The sequence below is a fragment of the Myxocyprinus asiaticus genome, chromosome 21, assembly GCF_019703515.2.
Source record: "Myxocyprinus asiaticus isolate MX2 ecotype Aquarium Trade chromosome 21, UBuf_Myxa_2, whole genome shotgun sequence".
NCBI classification, from domain to species: Eukaryota; Metazoa; Chordata; class Actinopteri; order Cypriniformes; family Catostomidae; genus Myxocyprinus; species Myxocyprinus asiaticus.
This window is the reverse complement of record NC_059364.1, coordinates 26,020,138-26,044,162: the sequence shown is the minus strand read 5'-3', so window position 1 is coordinate 26,044,162 and position 24,025 is coordinate 26,020,138. Positions and strand designations below refer to the sequence as shown.

General features: G+C 39.2%; 1 protein-coding gene across 36 annotated transcripts in view; it reads left to right on the top strand.

Annotated features, from left to right (window-relative positions):
• LOC127412494 (calcium/calmodulin-dependent protein kinase type II subunit gamma-like) overlaps positions 1-24,025 on the top strand; it is a 92,210-nt gene that overhangs the window by 25,388 nt on the left and 42,797 nt on the right. For all 36 annotated transcript variants that reach the window (XM_051648909.1, XM_051648908.1, XM_051648922.1 and 33 more), the window contains exons 3-5: positions 12,163-12,222; positions 18,693-18,747; positions 21,044-21,109. In XM_051648909.1, the coding sequence (XP_051504869.1) occupies positions 12,163-12,222; positions 18,693-18,747; positions 21,044-21,109 (181 nt within the window). The remainder of the gene's footprint in view (positions 1-12,162; positions 12,223-18,692; positions 18,748-21,043; positions 21,110-24,025) is intronic.

Here is a 24,025-nt window from a genome sequence, read left to right as displayed (position 1 = left end):
ATTTAAACAGTAAATGTAAACTCAACTACTAGCACTAAATCATCTGACATTAACTTACGGAAAACTACGTTTTTGTTAAAAAGTTTCTAAAATTTCTTTGGGCATGTTTCATCTCACTAAGGGCACAGAGTGAGCCAGGACTTCATTGGTGCCCCCTCAAAAAAAGTGACACTGTTGTCTGCATGTGTCTGTCTGTTCTCCCATCAAGGCTCTGTTTAATGCACAATAGTGCAACTTTCAGCTTGGCATAACTGTCTCTGTTATGATAACCTCTGAAATGGTCTGTAAACATGGGTGAAACGCTTGTATCTAGCCCCTCTCTCATTCCATTCTGTATCATAGTGACCTGACTGTGTGTTTAGAGACTTTGGTTATCCTGCTTTTAATAAGAGCTATTCAGATTCTTACAGTATCTAAGTCTGATCTTCGTATGCCACGATGTGAGAGGATCTGTGAGAGCAGGAGCAGCTTGTGCCATGGTACAATGAGGGTATTAAATGGCAATACCATGGTATTTAGATATAAACAGCACATAAGTACATAAGTTTGCATTTGTTTTTTGTTATTAACAATTTTTTATTGATTCCATGCAGCAAATCAAATAGACACAATAGAAAATGCAAAATCAAACCACATGAAATCACAGCTTTGCCCCCCAAACATTAACCCCCCCACCCGACACAAACAAGCACTCCAGTGGTCAAAAGCCAACTGACAAAGACACACAAATAGACAGTAAAACAGCAGAAAATATTTAGAAACATAAAAAAAAGTAAGCACAAGTCTCTCTCTGCTGCCCCTCCCCGAGAGCCTTCCAAAAAGGCTAGATAGCTGGCCCATTTCCTGATGTATATATCCAGGTTGCCTAGCTATCTCCTCAAACACCGCCACCCTGCCCAACTCAACGCACCACTCATGAAATGAGGGCGCATCAGTCGACCTCCATCCGCTGAGGATTACCCACCTGCCAATCCACGCCGGTCAGGACCCAGCTCTCCATATATCCATCGGACTGCCCCATCGCCCAAAATACACAGTCTGGGGCAAAATGAAAATTGAGTGTCCACTACGTCACACATAAAGCTCTGAACCCTCAACCAAAATTCTTGGATCTTAACACATCCCCAAAAAACTTGGGTTGTGTCCCCGTATTCTGATTGGCATCGCCAGCAGGTGGGTGTGTCTTTGAGACTAAGCCTATACAATCTAGAGGGGGTCCAATAGAATCGATGCAAAATCTTAAATTGCATCAGACGCACCATTGCATCTCTAGATGCAGACTTGACATTTTTTGAATCCTAGCCCACACTCCCTCCTCCAATACCAAGTTTAAATCTTTCTCACATAATCTCTTGAGAGAAGTTGAAGCTCCGTCCCCCAGATTCTAAATTAACAGGGAGTAATACACTGATGCCTCATGACCTTTTCCAAAAGCAGTAATCACCACTTCCAGAGTATCTGCAGCTTTAGGGGGGTGTATGCTACTCCCAGAAATAGTACAGAGCAGGTGGCGCAGCTGTAAATACCTAAAGATCTGAGATCTGGGAATCCTAAAATTTCAAAAGATCTCAACACTCCACTCTGATATAGGTCACCGAGCATACTAACCTCCCTCACAATCCACTCTGACCAGCAGAAAAGGGACTTATATGTATTAATACGTATTTTTGGGTTCAGCTATATGCTCGAAGCATCATTTAAATAAATGTCCGACTTAAACAATCTGGACACTTTTGTCCATACCGCGTGCAAATGCAAGATAATGGGGTGTGACTTAACTTCTCCGGTTAGTTTAATAGAAAGGCTTTGCAATGGCAAAACAGGGGCAAGAACTTCCTGTTTGATACAAAACCAGGGAGGGGCTCTCTCAGCAGGAAGTGACCAATGAGCCAAATGTCTGAGACTGAATGCATAATAATAAAACGAAATCTTGGGTAGGCCTAGCCCACCTTTGTCAATTGGCCTATGTAATTTATTGAAATATAATCTGGGACGCTTACCATTCCAAATGAAGGACTTCGCTATACTATCAAATTGCTTGAAATAAGAGAGGGGGATATCTACAGGGAGAGACTGCAGCAGGTAGTTGAATTTTGGAATACAATTCATTTTAATAACATTAACCTTCCCAATCATCGATAAATATAATGAAGCCCACCTGCCCACATCGCTCAAAAACTTTTTTATTAAGAGATCAAAATTAACTAACTAAATCACGCAAATTTGCTGGGAATAAGATGCCCAAATACTTAATGCCCTGTTTGGGCCACTGGAAGGCGCCCGGCTGAAAAGCTGTTACTGGGCAGTATGCTGTCAGAGACAAAGCTTTGGATTTAGACCAATTTACTCTGTATCCTGAGAATTTAGCAAAGGAATTAATAATTCTGTGGAGGCAAGCCATAGATCTAGTGGGGTCGGAGACGAATAATAAAATATCATCTGCGTAAAGCAAAAGCTTATGCGCCATACCTCCCGCCACCACTCCTGGAAAATCATCTTCCTTTCTTATCGCGGCTGCAAATGGTTCCAGGGTAAGACAGAACAATAAGGGGAAAAGAGGGCAACCCTGCCAGGTGCCCCTATCCAGAGTAAAATAATCTGAAATTAATCCATTCGTTTGTACCGCCACTACCTGGTGTCTATAAAGTAACTTAATCCATCCAATAAAAGTATTCTAGAACCTGTATATTTCCAAAATCTTAAAGATAATCCCATTCTACCATATCAAACACCTTTTCCGCATCAAGTGAGATGTCAGCGATTGGAGTATGATCATTTGCCACTGACCACATGATATTGATGAAACCCCTAATGTTATCAGAAGAGCTACGGCCCCAAATAAACCCCACCTGATCTATATGTATAAGAGATGTCATAACTTGATCGGTTAGCCAAAATTTTTGACAATATTTTTACATCTAGCTGAATCGGGAAATTGGACGGTAACTCTTTACACTCGCTTGGATCTTTGTCCTTTTTAAGAATCAGACTGATCTGGGCTTATGTCATGGTTGGCAGAAGCTTTCCATTCTTTAATGATTCTGTTTAAACTTCTAACAAAAGTGGAGCCAGTTCTGTAGCATAAAATCTAAAAAATTCAGCAGCAAAGCCATCTGGCCCCAGACACTTGCCTGTAGGCAAGGCCTTAATTACCTCGCCAAGCTCCTCCAAGATTATCTCAGAATCAAGAAAATTTTTTTGCTCAGTCGTCAGTTCAGGGAGTTCTACTGGTTCCTCAATTTCGAATATCTTCATCAGTAGACAAAGATGTGGAGCTATAGAGATCAAGATAGTATTCTTCAAAAGCATTATTAATATCAATGGCTGAGGTAAAAATTTCACCACCAGCAGATTTCACTGAGGGAATGGTATAAAAAGACTGTCTCTGCTTTATATATCTAGCCAGAAGTTTTCCTGCTTTGTCCCTGACTCAAAATATGTCTTGCTCTGAATAGCCAAAACTCCACCTTCTGCGACAAAATAGTGTTATATCTGTATTTCAACTGGGCCAATTCTGTGAGGTCATCAAACGACATTCGACGCTTCAGCTCTACCTCGGCACTTTCAATATCCACGAGTTCTCGTGCTTTGGATTTTTTGATGAATGAGGCATACTTTATGATCTGACCCCTAAGGACCACTTTTAGTGCCTCCCAAGCCACGCCCACAGAGGATACTGAGGACCAGTTGATCTCCATATAAACATTGATTTCAGCCTTTAACATTTGTTGGAATTTAGGATTTTGCAAAAGGGATACATTAAAGCGCCAACTATATGATTTCTTTTTCTCCATATGTGGCGTGATCTGAGACTAAGATGTTTCCAATTGAGCAATCCACAACAGATTAAATGAGGGACTTGGATATATAAAAAAAATCTACTCTAGAATAAATCTTATGGACTGATGGAAAAAAATGTATAGTCCCTACCAGATGGGTTCAGAAGTCTCCAAATATCTGTAAGACCAAAATCTGTGAAGCGTCAATGTTCCTCTAGGGGGCTTACACACTTATGCTTCACTATGATCAAGGACTGAGTCCATCAAAAGATTAAAGTCTCCTCCCAATATTATATCATGAGGGCTGCCAGCGGCTTGCAACATCCCTTCAAGATCTATCAAAATCATCAGCGTTAGATGCGTAAATATTAGCCAAAATCAACCTTTGCCCCTAAATTTCTGCTAAAACAATAATGACTCTTCCTAATTTATCTTTAATCTGTTTGAGACATTTGAATTGTAGATGTTTACTTATCAAGGTAATGACTCCCCTGCTCTTACTTGAGCCAGCACTAAAGAAAACATGTCCACCCCATATCTTCCCAAATTTTTCAGCTTCCTGCAGGGAAAGATGCGTTTCTTGAAAACACTATATCATATTTTTACGCTTAAGAAAATAAATAACCTTTCTTCTTTTTATGGGGTGCCCCAACCCATTCACATTCCATGTGGGGAGAGACAATCTGCTCATATTAACATTTTGACGTGTCAAAAATAAAATTATAAAGACTACATTCCAACATTGGTGCAAAAATCAACCCCCGAACATCCCCCAGAAAAAATGAAAAAAATAAACGTGTGCATTAAACGTGCGCATTAACCCCGTGCACGACATCCCTCTAAACTCAAACAGTCCATGTATGCTTACGAGAGTCCCTGCAACAACTTTGCTGTCAGATTGCTCAAGTCCAGTGCTTCTATAAAAATTTTGAGACAGAATTACACAACAGAAAATTATCTATAAAACAAATTCCAGCCAATAGGCTGAATAAGCACAAAGAACGTGTAGATTCATCCACATAACTCCTCAAAACAAGCTCCAGCCGCTAGCGGAACCGGCATAACATTTTTTTAAAAAGCTGTCCAGTTTCCTCAGGCAGTCAAATGAATGTTCAGTGAGCTGGCCCATTCGGCTGTTACATGAGTACAACAAATGCCCTAATCAGTCCAATGTTTGCAAGAAATATTCCACAAAACAAACTCCATTCAATAGGTGAAATAAGCACAAAGAATGTGCAGGTTCATCCACAAACTGTCCCAAAGAGTGTTAATCCACAAAACAAACTCCAGCTGCTAGGCGTAACCAACACAAAAAGAAACAAAAAAGGCGCTCAGTTTCCTCAGACAGTCAAGTGAATGTTCAGTGAGTCAGGCCCACTTGGCTGCATCGAGAGCATCACACAATGACTTACTCATTCCATTGACTTTATGAAGGACATCACTTGCTGTGGGCATGTAAATATTTTGCGGCCATCCTTCGTATTCTCAATTTGGCCAGGAACATCAGTGCAAAAGCGACCTTTCGTTGATATAAGAGTTTATTGCATTCCTTAAATCGATCAAGTTTCTCTCGTCGAATTCGCAAAGTCTGGGAACAAGAAAATGCTGTGGTTCTTCCAAGAAAGCCTTCCTTTACTCCTCGCCTCATGTAACACGAGATCTTTATCGGATGATCTCAGAAATTCGACCAGAATTGATCGGGGCCTGTCTCCCTCAGCGGATCTCCGAGCCGGAACTCTATGAGCTCGCTTGATTTCCAGCTTATGGCCTGTTATGTCGAGCAGACTCGGGAAGAGTTTGTCTAGGAATTTTACCATATCTCGGCCTTCTTCGTCCTCAGGAATTCCAACAATTCGGACGTTGTTTCGCCGGTTACGATTCTCAAGGTCTTCCAACTTTTCCCAGACGTGCTCCAGATCTGTCTTGGATGCTAGCAGGTTAGCAGCTAATTCCCTCTCCGATGACTCCAGATAATCGATCCGTTTCTCAACATCCACCACTCTTGTAACCAACTGAGTGATTTTCGTCTCCATGGCAGTGATCGATCGACGTATTACAGCAGGATCCTCCAAGTCAGCAACGACCTTTGTCAGCATTGCCGTCATGTTCAACAGTTGACTCTGAATCTCTTTCACCTCACTGTCCAAACTGCGTCCCGGGTTTTTCGGCGCTTCAGCTTGAGCACATAAGTGTCTTTTAATGTCTCTAGAGCCCGAGGATTTTAAATTCTTTGACATATTGTCTTCATAGAACAGTTATGGAACAGGGTGTATCGAATCTCACCGGTTTGACACAAAAAGTATTAAAACTAGCAAAGTGCTCGCCATTCACACGTCCGTACCTCGCATGATGCCACGCGACTTTACTAAGTTTGCATTTGTGATTGTTGTGCATGAGTCCCTGCTTTGTCCTGAGCAGTGAAACAAAACATACAAACAGTCATTATTCATTAGAGAAAGCAAAACACCATATTAACCAAGAGGATGTAAACTTTTGAACATGATAATTTATGTAAATTCAGATTCAGATATTATTTTGTCTTGTGGAATATATGTAATTAACTTTTTATGTCAGATAGCATCATGAGGGCAGTACTACATGTATCTTTTATGATCCCTCTTAAAAAAAAAAAAAAAAAGATAAACATCTTGCAGATTCTGCAAACTCGCACTCAACTATACAATGGTACTGAAATTATTACCATTTTCATATACCATTGTATTTACATTTGTGTTAGTGTCATCTTTCTGTTTGTTTGATAATGGTATTGATGGTCTAATTTTCATTTATCACTTTCAAATAAGTCACATTGTTCTTTATGTTACTGATTTGTTTATCTGTTTTAAAGGGATAGTTCACCAAAAAATACAAAATAAATACATTCTGTCATGATTTACAAATGACTTTCTTTCTTTTGTGTAACAACATGAGGGTGAGTAAATGCTCAACTTAATCTTGGGTACCTGATACACAACTTTAATATGATTGTACTGTAACTGTTTATTAGTGTTGTATCGTGACTTTAAAGGCAGCAGTGTATCAGTCAGCATGTCAGTTACATTTCCTTCCCCTTTACACACTTTCCCCGAATTGTAAATGTAAGTTTGTCTCTACTAAAAACCAGCAGTGTTCAATTTTTCCACAGAGATAAACACCCTCTCATGGGTGAATTTGAGGTGCCTGGCCCATGATACATCTGTTTTGCTCCTGCTGAGGTGTCACTGTGTTTACTTGCTTACAGCAGTGCTTTCACTTTAGCCAATGTTAGACAAGATAGAAATTAATTGATTTAAATTTTTTATGGTTGAGTCAATGAACTTGGATGGAGCAACTGCAAAAAATCCATAAAGAAGAGCTCCAACTGTGCTCTGTGCTTTAAACACTAATCCATATTAATGGAATATTATAAAATGAATAGTTCCGACTTTAAACTCTGATTGGATGTACCATGTTCAAAGCCATTGTAAAATGCAGATAAATGCACAACTATGACCACACATTCTATATGTATGTGTGAAGTTGCTGTGTTGCTTTGCAACCATAAACAGCCTACAGTTAGGCTAATGAGCTATGACTAATTAATAAATGCAACTACTTATTGAACTTTGTCTTTTGTCAAATTACTGTCGCCACTGTTTTATAAAAGCAGTAATCAACTTGAGGTTTTCGGTAACTGATTTTTACTACAATTTTTGTACAGTTTTTACTGCAGTATTTGTGCTTTCAGCCTTTCTCTCTCTCTATCTCTTCCACTGAGAGTGAAGTCCATGACATCATGGACTGACCGCACAGTGAAAAAAACAGCACTTAGCCCAATTGGATTTTAGAGATGGTCACTGAACAACACATCATTTATTTATCTCTTCAGTAATGGGATAGAGAGGAAAAGAGAGAGAAAAAACACCAAAAAGGAGCATGAGTGGAAATAAGGGAAAAAAGAAAGAAAAGTGTGTTCACTCAAAGACATTTATATTACTCTAAGCCCTTATCAGTTGCATCAGATAGCTGTGTATTTTGTCTTCGTTCCACATGTATTAAATGCAAAAACTGCAGCAAATAAAAAAACAACTTGTTCTGTGTGTGTAAGTTCATCAGACAGATCTTCCCTTAGGGACATTTGGGGGCATCATCATTTGACCAGCCAACGGTCTGTAAAAAAACAGCTTAATAAGCATACTAAAATAAATAGGGCTGTCAATCGATTAAAATTTTAATCAAATTAATAGACCCTTCGCTAAGCCATGCTTAAAAGTGTTTCTGACCAGTCCTTTCTTAGCAACTGTTGCTGGGCCGCCGTTACTCTGACACGTGTTTGCTATTTTCCAATGAGAGCCTACGGGAATAATGTGTGTTTGAGTAGTTTTAAGAGGGATTTTATCAAAATGATCCAAAAAATTTAAAACACGATGATGCCGGGTCACTGGTAATAGTGACACAAGGTACCCAGAGAGGATACACACAGTGTTTTTCTTTCTTTACATTTTTTTTTTTTTTTAATACGTACATGTCAAGAAGAGCATACTATGGATTAAACCGTGTCAATCCTCATTCCCAAATGAGGATGAATAACAACAGCAAGGACACCTGCATTTCCTCCAAGGTAAATTAAAGCTAATAACTGAACATTAATTTATTTATGTATTGATTCATGTAATAGTAAAAGCTATATTAAATAAACAGCATCAAAATGAGTGTGTTATAAGACGTAATAAGCAGTTCTGTAACTTACATTAATGTTATCAGGTGTGTAATCATGATCAAATTATGCTTTTCTCTTTTCAAGTGACTGTGATAATCGTTTTTCTTTATTCTAATTCACAGTCTCCGCTATTTTTAATCAAATTGCTGTGTAATTTAATTATTTCTTTTACAAAAAAGTCAGATTAATATGTCTTGCAATGTTTCTCTTTATTCCAGCCCACTTTATATACTTTATATAAACTGAATATTATCCATTCAGTTTATGAAAATATTTTGCAAAAAAAAATGCCATTCACGGTAATCTCCCATTCATTACTGTGGGAAGTTCTGCAGAGCTTGTCAGAGCGAGCGACAGTAACCATGGTGGCAGGGGGCGAAGCTTAGCGAAAGGTCAACTATTGCATGATATGCTGATTAATTTATTAAAATAAAAATAATTTAACACACATAAGAGTGTGGTTTGTTCTGTGTACAGCTGCGCTTTCCTATGCAGCTGGAGTGTCACTTACTGCCCCCTGCTGAAAACATGAAGGTGGTACTGAATGGTACTGAAAGGTGAATTGCTCCGGTGGTAGGAATATTCCATATTACAGTCCGGAAACTTGATTAATTGCTGTAATTTTTTAACGTTTTTTTTTATTATATCATTAATCGCACTGTATTAACACGTTAAATTGACAGCCCTAAAAATAAATAATGAAAATCTTTAAAAAAATCTATAAGGGTTAGGTAAGGTTTAAGTTTTAGTGTAAGGTTTGGGGTAGAAAATATCATTACCTCAGTATAAAATCGATAAAAGTCAATGGAAAGTCTCCACTGTGATAGGAAAACAAATGTGTGTGTATGCGTGTGTGTTTTCTTTGCAGTTGTTGCATGCCAGTGCTGGATATGCCCTTCTCTCACGTTCAGATTAACTGCAGCAGGGCTGAATATTAATTGTCCTGCGTTAATTCTGTTAGGTAATTAAGACATCTGCTGCTGTAAACTAAATACACACACATGCACGCACATCACTCCTTTCTCAGAGGTGTTTATTTGGTCGCATTTCTCAGAAAAGCTATAAGCCACCATGATCCTACATTTATTCATTTGGCAGACACTTTTATCCAAAGCGAATGATCCTACACTCACTTTTTACAAATCTGATGAACACTTCATCACTGAAAGCCTACAATGTGTTTTGTGCATGAGTGAGAGAGAGAGAGAGAGAGAGAGAGACTACTGTAAATGCTGTGAGACGCTGGTGATGGTTTCATTTTTTAGATGAATGTCTGATACTTCAGGGTTATGTCATTTCTAAGAATTATGCTCAGTGACTGTCATAGGGATTGAAGGCTTTTTGGGAAGAAGATTCACACACTATGTACTACATAGTAAGTGTTAGGTCTGTGTCTGTACATGCAGCTGCAGTCTGGGAGCAAAATTATCCCCAAAAGTGAGCTAAATCTGACAGCAAAAAAATGCAATAAGAATTTTAGGGGTAGGGTTAAGATGTGGGTTAGGGTTTGCCTTTTTCAATTAGCTTTACTGTATATAATAACTATAAAAGTCTCTGGAATGTCCACAGGAGGACATCTGTCAGTCACGGCTGGACCTTATCAAGGCCTACGTCTACTGTAGATAGAGTAACATAGCAACACACATATACAAACACAACAGGAGCATATACTACAGACTGGACTTCCTCACCTCCATCCATACCTTTCCTATTCTCTTTAGTATTCATTTTCATGTTTTCTCAAGTGTGAGCTCTTGTTCACTTGAGAATAGTCCACTTCTGTGCTGTGTGATCTTGATCTAAGGATGTGTTTTGTGTAAGAGCATAATGTTTGTTGTGTGTATGCGAGGCTGATCTGACCCAGCAGGAGTCTGCCTTGAGCTCATGATTTGAATTCCTCAGAACTGAGCTCAGCTGTTGCAGATGACGGTGTGTTTTGGTGCACGTGTGAATTCTTTTCAGTTAGGGCATTCTTTGTCATGATGCAGATAATGGTCCATTTAAAATGCTTTCCATGATTTTGATCAATCACTGTCATCATCAGGTGGATACGGCACCTAGTAAAATCAAACAGGATTCATTGCTTTGGTTGATCCATCTTTCAGTATAAAGTCTGAAGGCCAGGAACCACCCATTTAGACTGAACGAGGCTGTCTGACTGACATAAAACAACCAACCACTGTCTGTTTTGTTTTAACATGACATTTATGGGCAGGTATATCTGAAATCGGATGTGCTGTAACTCTTTTGAGCAAAGTACAATATACAATTGCAATCAAATATATCACATTTGCTTTGATATCTTTCAATGACATGAAACTCACAAACAGTGGCAGATCAAACAATTAGTTCTTCCTTGAAAGAGCTCATTATAGCAGCATGGGAACTTGTAAATACAACTTTCTTTCCCAGTGGACTGTGCACCCTTCATCTGCCGGTCTACACACACTGACACAAACTCTTTACCCCTCTCTTGGTGTATTTACACTTGGTCACTTCATGGATTCTTACTGATCGAATAGCTTCTAAATGATGCATTCCATATGGATAGCAATATGATTACCTCAGACTACTTCTGGAGATGATTTAAGATGCATACAAGACATGACTCCGCTAAATGTAAATGCATCTGGTTGTTCAGGCCACATACGTAAACTTAACTCCTTTAAAATAGAACCACATCAACTTCCAGAGGTTTGGGAGCCCCATAATCCACATGTGAGTCAGCAATCATGGATGAGACGCATGGATGGAGCAACCGCGAAACTCAAGCTATAAATGCCAAATGAGACAAACTCTCTTAAATTTGCATATAGCGTGGGAATTGTAGATCAGGTTTATATCCGTTTTGCGGGGACAAATTATGTGGCCATGTGTAAATGCAATGTGCATAATTAATTGGATAGCAATCTGATTGTTAAAGACAAAAGAAGTTACTAAGTGTAAATAGGTCCTATAATTACATGATCACACTTCTCTGCCCTGTTTGGTTGTTTGTAGCAGTGTTGTTTATAGGCCAGAGAGAATAATACTGTATTGGTGTGTGCAATATTTTTGCTTCAGCAGTAGTTTGGGTGTGAGCCCAGTTGCTCTGTGAGTAGATGTAATGTCCATTATTTTCCTCCCATAAAACTCTTCAAAGATTTCCCAAAGAGGCTATGACCTTGTATCCTTTTAGAGATCAATGCTTATTACTCTATAATGGGCAGTTACATTAATCTTGCCTCATTTATCTTTACTTCATGCCCATTTTATATATATATATATATATATATATATATATATATATATATATAATACACATTCATTAACTATATCCATATGAAGAATAGGGCTGTAGGCCTGATATTAATTATATGTCAATAAACAGTTGCATTGACTGCATCACAGGCCCCGTTTAAATCTGGTATTTATATCTGTCTCAGGTGATCTGATCATAATTGGACAATGCTATGTAAATACGGGTGTAAATGGGGCACAGGTAAGCTCTGTGTTTATGTTTGTTTATGTGACTTGGGGTGCAAATGTCTTAGACCACATTTTGCATTTGTGAAACATGTTAATACCAGGTGCAAACAGGGCCACAGTGTGCATACATTCTTACAGGTTATTACAGTGAATTGTGTTATGTTGAGATTAATGTTAGATTCATATGCTGAATTGTTCCTTCTGTCTGATTCTCAGATCATCAGAAGCTGGAGAGAGAGGCTCGGATCTGCCGTCTGCTCAAACACCCCAACATAGGTTAGTCTCAATAACACACAAGGTCATAAAACACACAAAAGCTGTGGAAAGTGTTGGTTAAAATCTGCATGTGCTCCAGACATGTTGAGCTTTGGTGCTCATGCGGATGATACAGGTTTGAGTCCAGCCAGCAACGTGTCCTGATCCTATTCCCCCTTTCCCCTCCCAATAATTGTGCATATGTGTGGATAAGCAGTAAAATATAATAATGTGCTAGTTGCACTAAGCCCAAGTTTATTTGCATGGAATGAGAAAGGATGGGGCTGATATGACTGATCACACAGACAAAACCTCCACCTCATGCAAAATCATGGAAATAAAACTGGTGTCATCCCTTCAGGCTTCCTTTACTGTAAGTGTGAGTGAACAGTACACTGCAAATTAAAAAAAAATTAAAAAAATAATAATATTTTCATAATGAGTGTCTTTGTCTTGTATTTTTTTCTTTCCAGTAAAACAAGATGCATTTACCAAGAGACGTAAAACGTTATAAGATGTTTAGACATGTTTCCAGAGAATGCATCTTGAATACAAGTCTATTTTGTCTTGTGGTATTGACAAATATTTTTGCTTGTTTTTTACTTGTTTATGCTTATAACCAGTGAAAAATATTAATTTTTCTGGTAGACAAAACAAAGATACTTGATATGAGAGTGTTTTTTTGCAGTGTAGAGTGCTATAGGGGACAGTGGAATGTGGGTGGTGGAGATGTCTCAGAATTGTGGTGGGTGGTGACATAGGACACTGTGGGTAGGTGGGTAATCACCAAGTGCAAAGAAAGAAGACAAGAAAACCCATTTAAATTATTTGTGAAGTGAAGAACTCTTATCACGACTCCCTGTCAGAATTGTTCGAAAAAATGATCTTTTACCATCTCTGCTTGATATTCATCAGGCGATCTAAAGTAGTTAACCACAAATAAAAATCCTTTTACTCACCCTCATGTCTTATGTTGTATTTTATTTCTTCAGTGAAACTCAAAATGAGATCTTAGAACTGTTTTTCTGTACAATGAAAGTGAGAGGTGATTATACTGCCAAATTGGAAAAATGTAAAAAAAAAAAAAAAAAGCACCATTGAAGTAATCCATGCGATGTGTGTGTTATATTCAAAGTCTTCTTAAGCCATACAATAGCTTTGTACTAGGAAGAGACCAAAATTTACTGTTATTCACTGATAATCTTCCCATCCACCAGAGCTCTCAAATCTCATTTGCACTTGTGATCAATTCAAAAATGGCACCTTGAGATTTGTATTTGATGTCAATTTTGGTTCTCACATGTGAAGTGACTGTTTACGACAAAGTGATATTGAAAAGCGTCTGCAAATGGCATTTTAGAGCTACAGCAGAGAGAAAGATTATCGGTGACAACAACTTAAATTTCAGTCTGTTCCTCACACAAAGTTATCATAAGACAATATCATGAATTTGGACATGAGGATTGACCGATTTTTCATTCTTCAGATGAACTATCCCTTTAAAGGCTGTTGTCCACATTTTTAAACATGCAAGTCAAACTGGACACTTTCCTGTGTCCCTTGCTTTTCTTCTCACTAGGAACTGTTTGTCCCTGCCCACCCTCTCACCCACTTGTCTCTCTTCTCTTTCTTATTTCTATGACTCTTTTCTCTTCTATTCGCTCTCCTCCATTCCCAGCGGTCTCGATCATGCTTTGTACCCTGTGTGCAACCATCTTAAACAACCCTTTCTTTCTCTATCCCTCTCTTTCTCTCTCTCAAAGGATCAGGTTGTCATATTTTCTGCGTGAACTGCCAATAAACTCCTAACAAAAAGAGTAATCCAGCGTGTGTGTGTGTTTAAGAGAGAGAGCATGCTTAAGGAGCACATCGCCTCTGGCAGCAAACACTAAAACTAACACACACTCTAGTCTTTCTTTCCCTCTCTGTGGTTCTGCCTTTCGCTTTAAACACACTCCACAACACTTAAAGGATAACTTACAAACCTCATATACATTATCAACACATGTACAGAGAGGTTTGTTGTAATCAAGCCCTCTTCTCTCACAGATATGAATGAATGCATGATTGCTGGCAGCCCATGGACACACATCTAGAGCACACAGAATGACATGAGCTGTGTCACTTAATCACAGTAGACACATGATCGCAAACATCTGTATCTACATGCATTCTTCATGTGTTCTTAACCTGGGCTATGTCTTAAAGGAATATTTCACCCAAAAATGATAATTCTCTCATTATTTACTCACCCTTATGGTAAAAAAAAAAAAGGAGATACATTTTGGTCTTTTCTCACCAAAACCGATTAGATCGCTTCAGAAGACATGGATTAAACCACTGTGTCTAATGCATTACCTTTATGCTGCCTTTATGCCCTTTTTCCATGGTGAATGGTCCCCATTCACTTGCATCGTATGGACAAACAGACGGTATATCTCCATTAAAATTGCTTCGTTTGCGTTTCGCAGAAGAAAGAAACTCATTCGAGTTTGAGACTACATACAATAAGGGTGAGTAGATGATAAGAGAGTTATCTTTTTTGGGTGAACTGTTACTTTTAGGCATGAGCTTTGCAGTGAATTTTCAGTGTGACATGGTGTTAGAATGAAACAATGTATCCCTGTGGAGCCCTTCACATCGAGGAGCAAAATTCTCATCATGTTTCTACATGATTATTTTTTCGCTTGGCCAAAAAATACAATAAAAATAAAGGAATAAGTAAACCTGCTAATAGACACTGACTTATTGGTCAGTCCAACCACCTTTCCTTCCCTTTCCTTCTCCTTTTCCTTCTCCTCTTTCTCTTTTTCCTTCTCTTTCTCTTCCTCCTGTCCTGTCCTTTCCTTTTCCTTTTCTTCACCCTGTTCTGTCCTGTCCTTTCAGTTCTCTCTCCTCTAGTTTAGAGTAGGGTTGTCATGCTAAAAAAATTCAGTAGTTAACACCAAAACAAAAAATGCAAGTAATCATATGCAAAGTAAAAGAACATTTTAGCTTACATGTGCAGATGCATTAAAGAGTGGCATAAGCACTTTTTACATTAAAAGTCCATTAAGGTGCATTAAAATTATCGTGATATTCTCAATGTTTTTTGGCAGCCAAATCATTGCGATTATACTGTGAATATTCACAAACAACTCTCTGTAAGTCAAACAGCACTAGGGTACTGAACTGAGTCTGTACCAAAGTACCAGTACTTTTTAAATCCTTAGAGTATATCCTTCTATATCATCAGTGCTCATACACATACTTTATCATCTCACACATCTCCACTCTCAGGCCAACCAGAAAAATCTCTCTCCATTCACTCACTGTTAACAGCAACTTTAGTCTGAATTGTGTTACTACACCATTCACCTGCCAGAACCTGTGTTTGTGTGTCAGTGCTGCTGGTGATCCTGGGAGGATGTGGAGATAATATACAGTTGAAGTCCGAAGTTTACATACACCTTAGCCAAATACATTTAAACTCAGTTTTTCACAATTCCTTACACTTAATTGTAGAAAACATTCCCTGTGTTAGTTCAGTTAGGATCACTATTTTAAGAATGAAATGTCAAAATAATAATAGATTGATTTATTTCAGCTTTTATTTCTTTCATCACATTCCCAATGGGTCAGACGTTTATATACACTTTGTTAGTATTTAGTAGCATTGCCTTTAAATTGTTTAACTTGGGTCAAATGTTTTGGGTAGCTTTCCACAAGCTTCTCACAATAAGTTGCTGGAATTTTGGCCCATTCCTCCAGACAGAACTGGTGTAACTGAGTCAGGTTTGTAGGCCTCCTTGCTCGCACACGCTTTTTCAGTTCTGCCCACAAATTTTCTATCGGATTGAGGTCAGGGCTTTATGATGGCCACTCCAATACCTTGACTTTGTTGTGCTTAAGCCATTTTGCCACAAATTTGGAGGTATGCTTGTGGTCATTGTCCATTTGGAAGACCCGTTTGCAACCGAGCTTTAACTTCCTGGCTGATGTCTTGAGATGTTGCTTCAATATATCCACATAATTTTCCTTCCTCATGATGCAATCTATTTTGTGAAGTGCACCAGTCCCTCCCACAGCAAAGCACCCCCACAACATGATGCTGCTACACTCATAATTGGCTAATTGTCTAAAGGTTTGACATAATTTTCTGGAATTTTCTAAGCTGCTTAAAGGCACTGTTAACTTAGTGTATGAAAACTTCTGACCCACTGGAATTGTGATATAGTCAATTAAAAGTGAAACAATCTGTCTGTAAACAGTTGTTGGAAACATTACTCGTGTCATGCACAAAGTAGATGTCCTAAACGACCTGCCAAAACTATCATTTGCTAATATGAAATCTGTGGATTGGTAAAAAAAAATTTGTTTTAATGACTGTATGAAAACTTCTGACTTCAACTGTAATCCTACCTTACGCTCTCTGCCCTCCACCAGCACAGCCTCCTCTCACATAGCTGAGATTAATGCACGCTGTCATATACACATACCCACACACAACAAGAATGAGTCGGGGGGGGGGGGTCTCTAAATGACTGCGTGTGTAAGATCTGGTAGGTGCACTATTTAAAATCTGTAGCTACCAATGGCAAATTAATTACCTTCAATCAGGAAAATGAATGTTCCTTACCTTACTTGCTATGCCTCTGTTCCCTCAGTAAAGCCGATGATCGGTTAATGTGCAAATGATGTCAGCTGTATGATTGTTTTCACCTTTCATGTGAACTCATGTGAAGTCAAATTTGCCCCTATTTATTTTGTTTATACACGTTTCTTGTTTTATTGTGCACGATTCATCATGACTGCATGTTGTTTCAAAGAAAACATTTTGTCTTTCTAATGTTTCATCAAAATTTATTTATTTGCTCTGCCTCTGAAACTACTTTTCGGAAGAGGTCACCTAGGCTGTGCTATTTAGGCATTGTTTTAGGCTACTGTTGTAGGTAATGCCGCCTTTATAAAATCTCACCAGTAATTGGCGCAGAAATCTAATGTCGGTAAACATTAAATAGCACCTATTATGGTTTTTCAAATATTACCTTTCATGTAGTGAGTTATATAACTGTTTGTGAATGTAAAAAAGTCTGCAAAGTTTCAAAAATCAAAGTGCACAAAATATGGAGTTATTGACTCCCAAAAGAAAGAACCGATTCTGAACATCTGAAATGAGTCGTTAGTAATTCCAGACTTACTTCCTGTACTAACCTATGTAATTTGGTAACAAAAAACCCGCCTCTGGTCTGTTTACATGTACAGCCAGTGCAGGCTGTTAGCCTGTTAGCTGTTAGCCTCTGCTAACCAGCTAACTCACGTTATTGTCAAACTACATTTAAACTTACCACAGAGAAACGTCCTGTTCTCGTCGTGCTTGCGATGGTGGTTCGGGTTGATCTTCCGATGTATCACAGTCAGACTCAGGCTCAAATTGGTAAGGTAAAACAGACATTTTTTCCAGATGGAGCTGAAACTCGGATATGGTAGTGGGCATTTCCTTTCCGACATGCACTGTAAGCGGTAGACCAGTCACAACAGACTGGGACATCTGAACAATCAGAGCAGAGTAGGCTCTCTGAAAGGAGGAGTTTAGAATTTATCCTTTAGAACGGATCATTGAAGGAGTCGTTTTTGACACTGGGAAAAAAAAGGTAATGCTGCAATTTAAATTATGAGCAAATTAAAGTGTTTTTTTTTTTTTTTACCTTGGATGCATGTAAATCTATTGTATGAGACCTTTTAGAAAATTAGGCATGTTTAAAAATCATAATAGGTGCACTTTAATGCAGGGGTTGTCAACCTTTTTGACAAAGTGCCATTTTTTATTTTACTTGTTTATCACTGTGGTGAACAATAACACAATAACAGTGTTTTCTTATTTACATCAATTTAAAAAATAAAACCAGAAAATATAGGCTGTTATCCACTCTTTTCAACATATAAAATAGATACTCCTCTCTCTCACTGTTGATTGCGTGCCAGTGATTAACCCTCCGAGTGCCATAGGTTTGCCGACCACTGCATTAATGTGATGTTAGAACCATACTAGTAAATTACGATAGAGATATATATTGATAGAAATAGACACTGTACCTTTGGGATATGTTAGGATAATGCTTTCTTTTAAGATTCAATAAATTCCCAATGGGGAAAATGGGTGAGGTCCCATCCTGCTTTTTGGATGAGGTCCCATCCCATCTTGTTTTACTCAGAAACATGTCATATTCCGAAAGTATAATGGATTTTTAATGCTGTTTCATGTTGACTTGAACAGGGGTCACAAGAGGAACTTATTGTGAGCTGGGGCCATTACTGTTTCTAGAGTTCTCTGTTATTTGCCTGAGATTATTTTGCTTCGCAATCTTACCTAATAGCCACGGAAAATTATGATGCAGTTTAGAGGATGTTGCTTTCTAATAACCTGTTCAACGTTCTACATTAAAAAAAAAAATTACAGCATGTGTTTTCATAGACCTGTTCTGAACATAGAAGGTGTTTTCTCTCAACAGTGCGTCTCCATGACAGTATCTCGGAAGAAGGCTTTCATTACCTGGTCTTTGACCTGTAAGTATCTGAGTCACTCACTCTAATCTTCTCTGTTGTTAAACAGGATTGACGCTAGATAGGGCAAGTATACTAACACTTTCCACTTACAGTTCTTTCAGCACAGTTTGGTAGTAATTAGCTCCAGTGTGTTAAAGGAAAATGCAATTAAAGTATGATGATTTATCAGTCATTTGGCCCATTTCTGTGTACCTTATAAAGACTGATGTACCTGGGTTTATTTCTGAACTCCTTCGCATGGGTTATGTTGACATCATGTTGAACAATTATCAGAATCTGAAGTGTTGATAAGATATAGTGTGTGTTTGAGAGCGACCCATACATGAAAGTGCACATATGTGTGTAGATTGTGTGTGCATGGCCCACTATCAGGGCTCTTGTGTCATTAAGACTCTGATAGCTGTCATCCAACACTCAAGTGGCAGGCCCATGGTGATAAAACTACCCTCCATTCACTTGCCAGGAGCCATATCACCCTGGAGCTCTAGACTGGTTACCTGCTGAAGCTAAGCAGGGTTGAGCCTGGTCAGTACCTTGATGTGAGACCTCATGGGGAAAACTAACAGCGGTTTCAAATATCCACCATGAGCGGGGCGTGAGCTGCGCATTTTCGTTTCGGTTCCCATGTTAACAGATTACACCTCGGGCCTAGGTAGCACAGCGAGTAAAGACGCTGACTACCACCCCTGGAGTAGCGAGTTCAAATCCAGGGCGTGCTGAGTGACTCCAGCCAGGTCTCCTAAGCAACTAAATTGGCCCGGTTGCCAGGGAGGGTAGAGTCACATGGGGTAACCTCCTTGTGGTCCCTATAATATGGTTCGCCCTCTGTGGGGCGCGTGATGAGTTGTGTATGGATGCCGCAGAGAGTAGCGTGAAGCCTCTACACGCGCTATATCTCCGCTGTAACACGCTCAACAAGCCACGTGATAAGATGCGCGGGTTGACGGTCTCAGATGCGGAGGCAACCGAGATTTGTCCTCCGCCATCCAGATTGAGGCGAGTCACTACGCCACCACGAGGACTTAAAAAAACAGATTACACCCTTCACATTGCAAGCGTGAGTTTCGAGGTGAAGCGTCCCAGAAGCATACCAGATGTGGCATTGAGTGGGTAGTTTTGGCACAGAGCCTATTTTGCCCACACGGCTCACACTGGACTCAGAAGCTCTGGATGCAGTAGAAAATTCAAATTAGCAGGAGATTATAGAAAAGAAACAAAAGCAGAAAACTATTTAAACCGAACCTACAATACGCTACCATTTATAGGTCTGCATGCATGCAAACACATAATAACTAAATAAAGGAAAGAATAAACAGTTTAGAAGAGATGGCCCACTGGTATTAAAATTAATGGGAGAAATTGGAACGCCCGCCTTACAGGTAAAAGAGCTAATCACCTTTTAGATAAAAACATCGCCTGTCAATCAACTCAAAAAGGCGCATGCACATTAGCTGATCCAGCCTGAAAAAGAAAACCTTTCCCCATTCAAATAGATAGGAGCTGTACTTTTATGCCACTTGTTTATAACGAAAAACTGCCCAGCCTACCTGAGAGCATTACAAAGATAACCGCAGCATGGACTGACTTGCCTTGAAAGGGACTTTGATATATTAACCAGTCACGCCCATGTATGCTGATAAACATGTGCAAGTGACTGCCCGCCATTGCCGTAGGAACCTAGAAAAGAGACACGGGCAATGTGAAAGACCAAACGTGATGCCTCTCTCACGGAGTATGTGTGAATCCGGTGTAAGGTTGCTGCCGGAAGAGGTGTTAGTGAGGCCAACACGTACTCACCCTGCGGTCTGTGTGGGTCATAATGCCCCAGTATAGTGATGGGGACCCTATATTTTAAAAAGGCACCGTCCTTTGGATGAGACGTTAAATTGAGGTCCTGACTCTCCGTGGTCACTAAAAATCCCAGGGCACTTCTTGTGTCCTGGCCAAATTTCCCCATTGGCCTTTATCAGTTATGGCCACCTAATAATCCCCATCCCTAAATTGGCTATATAACTGTACTCTCTCCTCTCCACCAACAGCTGGTGTGTGGTGAGCGTACTGGCGCACTATGGCTGCCATTGCCATAGTCATCCAGGTGGATGCTGCACACTGGTGGTGGGTGAGGAGAGTCCCCTGTTCAGTATGTAAAGCACTTTGTGTGTAGTGTCAGAAAAGCTCTATATAAATATAACATGCATTCATTCTCTACAGGCCTCAAGCTCTTTATAGTTGTGTGAAAGCGCTGTGAGTTCTCTAGCCTTTGGCTGTTGGTAAAGCCTGTTTTTCTTCCCTGTAGTGTGACTGGCGGAGAGCTGTTTGAAGACATAGTCGCAAGGGAATATTACAGTGAAGCTGATGCAAGGTAAGTTCAATTAACCTAAGCTCTGATCATATCAGTATTTATTAGAAAAAGTTTGGGAACTCTTCAATTCAGTGACATTAGATTCATCAACAGGCATTGCACATGTTGGATTTTCTCTGAAGAACATAAACCGTACACTTTTCATGGTTCCCACACTCATGGAAAAGCTGGAAATTTTGCTTTCCAGGCATAGAAAAGTCATGAAAATTAATAGGGTCTTAAGAAGTCATTGAAATTTCTCTGGTCAAAATAAGTTTTTCTAGTTATGCTTAGCATTAAAATGTATAATTGCCGTGAAAGTACTTTGCACATCTCTACACATTTTTTTGTAAAATCCTTATCCAGTAATTATGAATGACATTCATTGGTCGAAAGGAGTGGAAACCCTGAATTCTGTTCTGTTCTTTTCCTCCTATCTCTGTCGTCTTCTCTGCAGTAGCCTATTGTGTTTATGAAGAGCATCGTTTTAGGCAGTGTTGCTGGGCAACATCGCTGGAATGGCCAACAGCATGAGATGCAGGACAGAAGGTTTTCTCAGACAGACTAGTTTCTATTCCTATAGTCTGCAATGCTGCCATGTATATTACAGTTTAATATGTCAAGTCTGTCTGAAAGATTGAACACAATCCAAAACTGCCAGATAAAGTGAGCAAACTTTTGTAAGCCGTGTGAAAGACGAAAAGCAATTAGACAGTCTGTCTAGTAAAGTGAAGCAACAGCAACAGTTTGGGCACAACTCGTATTAAATGAAATTAAGTTTTTTGCAAATTCCATACAATTGCAAGGGTGAGGGAGTCCATCGATGCCATACGAGGTTCAGACGTTTGAATGGCGAGCTCTGCGCACTTTGCTAGTTTTAACACTATTAATGTCATAAATCGGTGACATTCGATACACTCTGTTCCATAACTGTTCTAGGAGGACAATATGTCAAAGAATTCAAAATCCTCAGGCTCTGGAGACATTAAAAGACACTTACGTGCTCATGCTGACATAGAGTAATTAATTTTGTGGTACTCACATTGCAGCCGAGTGGACCGATTCACTGAACATTCACTTGACTGTCCGAGGAAACTGAGCGCCTTTTTTGTTTCTTTTTGTGCTGGTTCCGCCTAGCGGCTGGAGTTTGTTTTGTGAAGTAACACTCCTTTGTGACAGTTCTGTGGATAAATCTGCATGTTCTTTTAAGTTATGCCTCCTATTGGCTGGAGTTTGTTTTGTGGAGTATTTCTTGCAAGTCATTGGAATGATTAGGTCATTTGTTGCACTCATGTAGCAGCCGAATGGGCCGGCTCGCTGAACATTCGTTTGACTGTCCGAGGAAATTGAGCGCCCTTTTTTGTTTTTTTGTTATGTGGATGAATTTACACATTCTTTGTGTTTATTCCGCCTATTTGCTGGAGTTTGTTTTATAGATTATCTTTTGTTGTGTAATTCTGTCTCACAAAATTTTAAAGAATCACCTTGAGCAATCCGATGGCAAAGTTGTCGCGGGGGCTCTCGTAGTCGTACATGGACTGTTTGAGTTTAGAGGGATGGACGCCAGTTGGCACTGTCGTGCGCGGGGTTAATGCGCACGTTTTTCTTTTTTCTGTTTGTTTGGTTTGGGGGGGAAGTTTGGGGTTTGATTGTTGCACTAATGTTGGAATGTGGTCTTTATAATTTTGTTTTTGACACACAATCTATTTTTTCTCATATGTCAAAATGTCAAATGTTAATATGAGTGGATTGTCTCTCTCCACGTGGAATGTGAATGTAAGTAAGTACGTACTCAAGTAAGAGCAGGGGAGTCATTACACTGATAAGTAAGCATCTACAATTCAAATGTCTCAAACAGATTAAAGATAAATTAGGAAGAGTCATTATTGTTTTAGCAGAAATTCAGGGGCAAAGTCTTATTTTGGCTAATATTTACACACCTAACCTTGATGATCAGGGCTTTTTTATAGATCTGCTGGCACCCCTCATGATATAATATTGGGAGGAGACTTTAATCTTTTGATGGACTCAGTCCTTGATCACAGTGAAGCAAAAGTGTGTAAACCCCCTAGAGCAACATTGATGCTTCACAGGATGTGTAAAAATCTTGGTCTTTTGAGACTTTTGAACCCATCTGGTAGGGACTATAACTTTCTTCATCAGCCCATAAGATTTATTCTAGAATAGATTTTTTTTTTATATTTAAGTCCCTCATTTCATCTGTTGTTGATTGCTCAATTGGAAACATTTTAGTCTTAGATCACGCCATGGTGAGTTTAGAGGAGTTGCCACATATGGAGAAAAGGAAATCATATAGTTGGAGCTTTAATGTACCCCTTTTACAAAATCCTGAATTCCAACAAATGTTAAAGGCTGAAATCGATGTTTATATGGAGACCAACTGGTCCTCAGTATCCCCTGTGGGCGTGGTTTGGGAGGCACTTAGGCGGTTCTTAGGGGCCGGATCATACAGTATGCCTCATTCACCAAAAAATCCAAAGCATGAGAACTCGTGGAGTTGGAAGGGAATATTAAAAGTGCCGAGGCAGAGCTGAAGCGCCAAATGTCGTCTGATGGCTTCAGAGAATTGACACGATTGAAATACAGATATAATACTATTTTGTCACGGAAGGTGGAAATTTGACTATTCAGGGCAAGACAGTTATACTTTGAGTCAGGGGACAAGGCAGGAAAACTTCTGGCTAGATATATAAAACAGAGAGAGTCTTTTAACACCATTCCCTCAGTGAAATCTGCTGGTGGTGAAATATTTACCTCTGCCATTGATATTAATAATGCTTATAAAGAATTCTATTTTGATCTCTTTAGTTCCAAGTCTTCGTCTACTGAAGAGGATATTAAAAACTTTGTGGAACCATTAGAACTTCCTAAACTGACAGCTGAGCAAAAACATTATCTTGATTCTGAGATAACCTT